Source organism: Chionomys nivalis, chromosome 3 (genome assembly GCF_950005125.1).
Source record: "Chionomys nivalis chromosome 3, mChiNiv1.1, whole genome shotgun sequence".
Lineage (NCBI taxonomy): Eukaryota > Metazoa > Chordata > Mammalia > Rodentia > Cricetidae > Chionomys > Chionomys nivalis.
In genome coordinates this window covers 42,338,614-42,347,194 of record NC_080088.1, presented here as the reverse complement: position 1 = coordinate 42,347,194, position 8,581 = coordinate 42,338,614, and the positions used below count along the sequence as shown (strand labels likewise).

At 37.0% G+C, this 8,581-nt stretch overlaps 1 protein-coding gene across 1 annotated transcript; it reads right to left on the bottom strand.

Annotated features, from left to right (window-relative positions):
* Window positions 1-760: 760 nt before the first annotated feature.
* Window positions 761-1,651, bottom strand: LOC130871937 (40S ribosomal protein SA-like). The gene has a single exon (XM_057765657.1). The coding sequence runs from the start codon at window positions 1,649-1,651 to the stop codon at window positions 761-763; it is 891 nt and encodes a 296-aa protein (XP_057621640.1).
* Between the last annotated feature and the right edge of the window lie 6,930 nt (window positions 1,652-8,581).

The following is an 8,581-nucleotide window of genomic DNA, read 5'->3' as shown; positions in this document are numbered from 1 at the left end:
CATGGGGTAAGGAATGAGTGATACTTTACAAATCTCGAATTATGGCTTTAGAAGAAATTACATCACTGACTCCAACTGACCCCATCTTACCCAGATAATAAACAAACAAATGCTATCAAGCAATATCCATGATTTTTTAAACATATGACTGATATTTATTTTATAGGTTGCTTTCATCTTATTTGCTATTTCCAGAAAATGATCATTATCACACACACACACACACACACTTTTCTCTGGGTCGGGGCATGAAGTGTACATACTTTAGGATTGCAGTTTTGCATTAGTTTAGGTTGTAAAAGCTGACTACCACGGATATCAAAAAAAAAAAAGTTTGGTTGTTATATTGTTCTCTTAAAGGCAGGATAAATAAATGGAGGGTAAGTTATACACTGATATAGATTAGTGTTTATCATGTAATCTTTAAATTTAGCAAATACTTAGAATATGGAAGTTGGCGCAAATCTGCATGACAAGATAAGTAAATATTATTCATTATAGGATACAATTTCTGGCCTTCTATATTTAGACAAATTGTGACTATTTTTATATATTTACCAAGATCACTGTGATCTTCCACTTAAAGAATGATACTTATATTACTGAACAAATAGTGTCCCATGCACTGACTAGTATAAACTCCCTGAATTCCAAGTGCTATAAAGGCAAAACTATCCATACTCATTTTTTTTTATAGCTTGTAAGAACTTTATTTTTTCTTCCACCTTTTTTTCCTTTGCTCAGGTGTCTGCAGAGGAGCTCAGGACCACTCAGTGGTGGCTCCAATCCACTCGGTGGCCTGCACTGTGGGAGCTGCTGACCAATCCTCAGTGGCTGGCTGGGCACTCCATTCTTCAGTAGGAAACTGCTGGATGGGCACCGAGGGCACCTGCACACCCTCAGACCAGTCAGCCACCTCTGGCTGAGCAGCAGTGAACCCAGGAGCTGGTGCAGTCCATTCGCCCTGAAATTCCTCGTTGGTCATGGCCTTCTCAGCAGCAGAAGCCTGTTCTTCCTTCTCAATCTCCTCTGGATCTCTGTAGAAGTAATGATCAGGCATAACCTCCCATGGGTGCTCACCGAAGATAGTGCCACGCATGCGGAGTACTTCCCGGGCCAGCATCCACCACATCAGGCCCACTGAGTGAGCTCCCTTGTTGTTGCACGAGATGGCGATGTCCACGTAGCGCAGAGGTGAGTCTGTGTTACGCAGGGCCATGGTGAGCAGGTTTACGTAAGATGCCTCTGTGAGGGGCTGGTGGTCAGTCCTGGGATCCGTCACCACTAGAAGCCGTGGCTCCCTGAAGGCTGCCTGGATCTGGTTAGTGAAGGTCCCTGGGGTGAAACGGCCAGCAATTAGAGTGGCTCCAGTGGCGGCATCAAACTTAAGCACAGCTCGCTGCCCAGTGTTCCTGGAGGAGATGACGCTGACATCAGCAGGGTTCTCGATGGCCACAATAGCCCGAGCTGCAGGCAACAGCTTCTCCCAGGTCCTCTTCAGATTGGTGATGTAGATGCCATCGCTTTTCCTTTTGTAGATGAACTGCTCCATCTGAAAGTCGAGGTTGGTGCCACCTAAGTGGGTTCCTGCAGAGAGGAATTTGAAGACATCCTCCTCCTTCATCTGCAGGACATCAAGGACTCCAGACATTGTGTAAATTTCCCTTTAAGTTACGTCGGTAACCAAGAACAACGCGGTAAGAACCCGTCCTGGGGCAGCAAGGAAAGCTACATACTCATTTTTTAAAGGAATGTTTTCAATGAGGATGTTGAGTTATATTTGAGTTATGGGCAGATGACTTGTGAGCAGAAAGTACAAGAGAAGTAGATTTGAAGCCATCCATTATCACTGTGTTTTGAATTATTAAGGGTTTTATATCAATAGTATTTCATTTATGAAATTGAGTGTCCTGTTGATTTGGATGCATCTGTGAATAGGATTGTAATATCCTTTTGGTAGTTTTCATTTTTCCTTTAATGAGTATACATTTTCTTCTTTATCTTTTATGGTTAACTGTAAATTGAAGGCAATTTGGTCAGATATTACCATATCTATATCTGGTTAATCCTTAATTTCATTTGCTATTCATGGTTCTTTTCATTCTTTTCCCTTAAGGTGGTGGCTATTTTTGATAGTGAGATATGTTTTTGATAGACAACAAAGTAGTTAATCCTCTTTCCTAATCCAATCATTTTTGTTTTGTCTCTATTGATAATTGAAATAAGTAATAGTGTTATTATTTGTTGTAAGGGGGGCTGCTTGTACCAATTATTCGTGAGTATAAAAGATAAGTCTTTAGGTTGCAGTTAGATATTATAGCTATTTAGTAAACTTCTAGTAGTAATTTCTCCTCTCAGGTCTATGACCTTATTGACCATGAATATTCAGCTATGTTTAATAGAGCAGGTGTAAAGTTTCTCCTATTGAGCAAGCCTTAAATACAAATAGATGGGTGCTGATTAACCACTGGATATAAGTGCCAGTATTGCCCCTTTCAAAATCTTGCTTATTTGATCACTGTTGTGGTCCATAAGCATAATAGCTAGATTGGACTGTTGATTGCCTTTCTCCTTCGGCAGCTTACATAGCTTATTGCCGTACTATAAACAATTGTATTTAGAAAGGAGACTGTTGATTTCTCCAAGTTTTGTGTCTGAAGTGTGTGGTGCTTATAACATTAAGACAATTAATGCCTGCTTGGAAATGGAGAATTAATGTTTTCTAAAGGTGACCTTTGATAGGTCATTCAATTCATAATCATCAGCCTTGGAAACACATACATGAGAGCACCACTAAAGGGAGCAGACAATCTGTTGGTTATACATAGATGGGCAATAATATAGAATAATTATTATAATAACTACAATTAAAGAATAAGAGGCCATGAATTTGGAGGGAGTGATGGGTATTCAGAAAGAGTTAGAGAGAGGAGAGGGAGAGTGGAAAATAAAGTTAATACAGCACTCATACACAAAACTTTTATCAAAAGAAGTGAGAAAATTTAAAGCATTATTATTGAACTATTTGTATTAATTCTCGTCTTATTATAATAGACACTGTAGAAATTCATATGATCATAGGGCATACTATAGTGTGAATTCTAATTGGTCTTAATAATAAAAACCCAGTGTCAGTTAGTAAGGGGTAAAAGCTGAAAGATCAGAGAAGCAGAGCAGCCAGCCACTAGTTCTTACCTCTATGAAATAAAATCCTCAGACCAAATGGGGTATCCTGCCTCTATAAATCCTCAGACTGACTGCTCAGACTAAATACCCTGAGCTCCTGTCTCCTCCTGCCTTATATTCCTTCTGCCTTGCCATATCTCTTCTTGTCTCGGCCTCCCTAATGTAGGATTTAAAGTCATGTGACTCTGAAGTACTGGGATTAAAGGTATGAGCCACCACCACCTGGTTCTGTTTTTTTCTTTTATTTTTTGTTTTTTGTTTTTGTTTTGTTTTGTTTTTTGAGACAGGGTTTCTCTGTAGCTTTGGTGCCTCTCTTGGATACTAGTTCTTATAGACCAGGCTGGCCTCAAACGCACAGAGATCCTCCAGCCTCTGCCTCCCTAGTGCTGGGATTAAAGGCATGCATCACCACCACCCAGCTGGCTGTTTCTCTTTTATACTGGATCAGTTTTGCATAATCCACAGTGTCCTTGAACTCACAAAAATCTATTTGCCTCTACCTCCAAGAGCTAGAATTAAAGGTCTATGCCATCACTATCTGGACTCTATGGCTAAGTAAGTAGTGGCTAACTCCTCATTCTGATCTTCAGGCAAGATTTATTTATTAGTTCACAAACAAAATATAACCACAATATACTTTAGAAAAATCTATATTCCACAAAACTGGAGAATCTAAAATAAATGTTTGAATGCCTAGATATATTCTAGCTACTACATTTAAATAAAAATGTAAATAATCTAATTAGAGTCATAATATTCAATGAAATAGAAGCTTTACTCAAAAATCTCCCAACTGAAACAAACCATGTGCCAGATGTATTCAGTACCAAATTCTATCAGATCTTCAAAGGAAAACAAACACAAATACTCCTCAAACTATTCAACAAATTAAAAAAGGAAAGAACCTGTCCAAATTCTTTTCTACAATGCAAATACTACCTTGATACCAAAATCTAGGTAAACTCCCAACTCAAAAAGAAAAATTAAAAGCTCATATCTCTGATTAACTTGGATTTAAAAATTATCATTAAAATAACTACAAACCAAGTTCAGTAACTCATCAAAAAGATTATCCAACATTATCAAATAAGCTTTATCATAGAGATATCTCCTGGCACTGTTATTCAATTCGAGAACATATAGCTAGATGGTACATAGCACAAACCCTACTACTGTTATTCTGGTAAAGGGTCTTAGTATTAATGACTTAGACATTCGTACATCTTTCAAAGCTCATCAGAGATGATTCTTTTAACATAGGTTGCTATTAAGGCAGACCTGTGACTAGTCAAGGTGCAGACAATGTGTGATTGAGAATGTCTCAGCCCTAACTGGGACATCTGTGACACATCTCTACTCCAGGGCTGAAAGATCATTGTGGAAGAGATGGCAGAGAGATTGTAAGACTGTAAGAGCCAGAGGCGGTGGATGTCTCCAAGAAAATAGTGTTTTCCGGATATGGCAGGGCAGTGGCACCTATGAATTTACAGTTGTTGTGACAGCCCGCCTAAGACCTGTGTAAGCTCATGCTAGATAAAGTCCTAGCATGGAGGGGGGAGGGTGATCACAAATTCCCACCCCTAAATGAAGAACAGTTGGTAATTGATAGAGTCCAGGAATGGGAGAGATAATTTTCTTTAAGTGCGTATTCCCTGGCCAATGGAACATGCTCCAGTGGTTGGCACACATCCCGGAGTATATAGCCACCATTTATTAGATTGGAAGGGTTTAAAAATCAAGGACACAAAGTGATATGGGTATGGAAAAGGAAGTGGGAGGTCTTGGGGATATGAATGAATATGGCCAAAATGCAATGCATAAAACTCTCCAAAAATGAATAAAAACTGTCTTAAAAAAAAGAAGAGTAGTATCCCAATTTTTGGAGTCCAGCTGCCATATCAATATAAGAATAATAAATGAAATATAGAAGCTTACAAGTCTTTACACAGAGCTTCCAAAACAAAGATACAATCTGGTGTCAGACTACAGTGATACAGTTACCAAAAGAGCTAAGTTTCAAGGGTGGTAGATAAAATAGCTTCTGGATAGTAATGAGGTTTTACATGTCAGAGGATTGATTTGTGTTAATGAATGCTCTGAATCAACCTCATTAGATCAGGAGAAATAGGAAGAGTCACTGAAGGCAGTATCTTTGAATCTAAAATGGTTTTAACAGCTTTATATACAGCAACTAGAAACCCTGTTCTGGAAGCCAAACTCTTTCATAAGCCTTTCTTCAATGATGTGTTTATTTTGCAAGATGTCATTTTCTTAGGGAAAGTCCTTGCTTAACCTTTGGAAATATGTTTTGTTTTTTTTTTTCCTGGACAACACATCTTAAATCCAGAAACAGGAAGGACAGGAGGGAGAATACAGCTAAGGCAAAACAGCTCATCTTTATGTTAAAATTCGGATCTTCCAGTCAAAGTCAAGGGCATTCTTGCAACTGAGCTGATTAGCCTTGAGTCTCTGAGAATTTAATCAATGCAGTGCTGCCTCTTTATAATGCAGGACCGGAAGCCAAACTCCCCTGTCTGAATCCACACCCTCAGGTCATAGGCAACTGTGCAACTCCTACTTAACCTTCTCTCTTCTAACCTGCAGCTGTTGGATCTTTGCTCAGTTCAAATGTTTTCAGATAAGGTGTGTGGAGAAACTATAGAAGAAAATTTTCCCAGAGTCAAGAATAGTTTCTTAAGTTTTATGTCAAGACTCAAAGATAAAAGCAGTCAATATTCAGGTTTTCAGTGGGAGTTTTAATCACATTTTAAAAGTAACTATTTGCTACTTCATGTAAATACACATGTGAAGAATTAAATATAATTGCTAGAGCTCTCATATATAGAGGGACAAGATTGTTTCCTGAAAACTCACCCTGGATTGCTCTGGGTGCTTTGTGAGTCATCTCCTTTTTGTGATAGAGTGATCCAAATACAAATGTTTTCACCACGAAAATGAGAAACCACTCCAAGTCTCTTTATAAAGAACTCTATGCTTTAGACATGAGATGATCGTATTTCTTGAGGAAATAATAAGAAGAAAAATCAAGACTTGTTCTCAGCAAGGAAACTGTAGCTCTAAATTTATTTAAAAGCTTTCAGTTTTCTATTTCAATTCTTATGTCAAATGATAGTAAAGGAAGAATGTGTTGCAATATGGGTAATCTGAGAAAGAATGAGCCTATGACAAAATGAACATGGACTCTATAAGACATGCCATGCCCTCTCAAGGTATTGTTACTTGGTTGAAATGAAAAGATGAATACTTGAATAAACAAGTTTATACAGAAAGCTCTGTATTCTAATATACATAGTAATGTATGGTATAGTTTATCCTAGTATGAAGCATATGAAATATAAACTGGGAATTCAGACAAGAGCTAAAGAGAAACAGAAGGCAGGATTTACCATCTCTTCTTGTGCCAACGAGCATCAGGCTGGCATTGCTTGTTAATTTTCTCCTTTTTTTTCCTGGATAGACTATCTTACCTCTTAAAAACTTGCCAAAACAAGTTCTTAAATTCCAGGAGTGACAATTATCTTTGGGAAAGAAATGGGCAATAAGAGAAAAATTTTTAAGTGCTAATTTTCACTTTTTAAATAATTATTTAAATATTTTAACAATTTGCATCAGTCATTCTCCCAAACAGTGGTAGGTATTTTCAAGTTAAAGTAATTGTTTTACATATATATGCATATATATATATATATATATATATATATAGTTTTATATCTCTTTCTTGACTGTTGTGCTAAGTAAATTTTGAGCAATACTGATCCAATGCTGAAAATTAGAAATGACTAATGAAAAATAATAGCCATAACATTTTCCAAACATTATGATCTATCAAAGGCAACACCTGTTAGTATTTTGTGTTTCTCTTCCAAGTTGTTCTCCTAAATAGGTGGTGGTAACTTAACCCTTAATATATAATTTTAGGCATCAGATATTACTGTATCACTATTTTAATGACTAGAAAATAATGTGTCATATTTAGTAAATAAATTTTCTAATGGGCTCATAGGTCACCTTGAGTTCTTTTGTCTTTACCTCTGTGATTCATTATTTCTTAGAGTAAAATATAGGAAGAGCATTCCTCACCCAAAGGGAAGACATATGTTTAAGGCATTTTGATGCAGTTGCCAAATTGCCTTTCAGGAAAGTTGTAGCAATTTAGAGTCCCATTAGCAGTGCATCAGAATATTTGTTTCCTCCAACCCATGCTGTCATTCATTTTTGTCAGCCATTTTAATATTTGTCAATGTAATAGGAAAAATTATGTCCCATTTTATTTGCATTTGTTTGGAACTAAATATGATTTCTTCTTTTCTGAACTACCTACTGGAGCTCTGACTATTTTTTCCATTAAGATGTTTAATATCTCTCAATCTGAGATAACTCTTCCACAAGAATGTGAATATATATCAGTATGTTCATCTTTTACATTTATCTTTCTTAATTTTACTGTTTATTCCAACTATATTATCTGTACTTTTTTTTCTCAATGGGTGTAGAGAAGGTAATTGTTCTCTATAGAAACAACATGAGCAGTTAAACAATAAGGTCCCTAACAATTGGCCCCAAGTGACTGGAACTTGAACTAAAACTAGTAGATTTCTTGACTTTTACACTTATTTCCAACTTAGAAGCAATCAGACAAAAATAAACAAATACATAAATAAATAAACAAAATCCCTTATGACCAATCACATTGTATTTCTTGCTTTTTGTGGCAACATCTTCTATTCAGAATACATGTATCTCCCCTTTTCCCAGTGTAAATCATTTCCATTTTCTGTTTCCCTTGAATTTGTCCCTGAACCCAAGTAATGACAGCTGAAACCCTTTTTACAATAAATTCAGATTAAGTAAGTTTTGCTTTTCCGACTTTTGTGGTTTTCATCCCTCTGTACCATTCTTTGTGTCTTGGATGCTGAAGAGTTTCCCCAAGCCCATTGGCTCTGTAATCTTGTGTCTCATTTCATGTAGCACAAATAAAATGCTCTTTGTAAACAGGGATGGAGTTTTTCTTTTCTTCCAACTGCGTGGTTCCTAAATAAACACACAAAACCTTATGTTAATTATAGACTGCTTGGCCTATAGCTCAGCTTTATTACTAACTAGCTCTTAAAACTTAAACTAAGCCATTTATATTAGTATCTGGATTGCCACATGGTTCATGGCTTTACTGGTCCTCTGGCATCTTGGAGCTTGATGGCACCTCCCTGTCTCCACCCTTCTTTCTCTCTATATTTTCAGTTTGACTTTCCTGCCTATCTTTATTCTGCCTTGCTATAAGCCACATCAGCCTTATTAATAACCAGTGAGAGTAATACATATTCAAAGCATACATTGTCCCACAGCATTTCCCCCTTTCAGAGCAATCAAAAAGGTT

What these genes read in the sequence shown, in the direction of transcription:
- LOC130871937 (XM_057765657.1), bottom strand. Translation starts at nt 1,651, where the DNA reads ATGTCTGGAGTCCTTGATGTCCTGCAGATGAAGGAGGAGGATGTCTTC.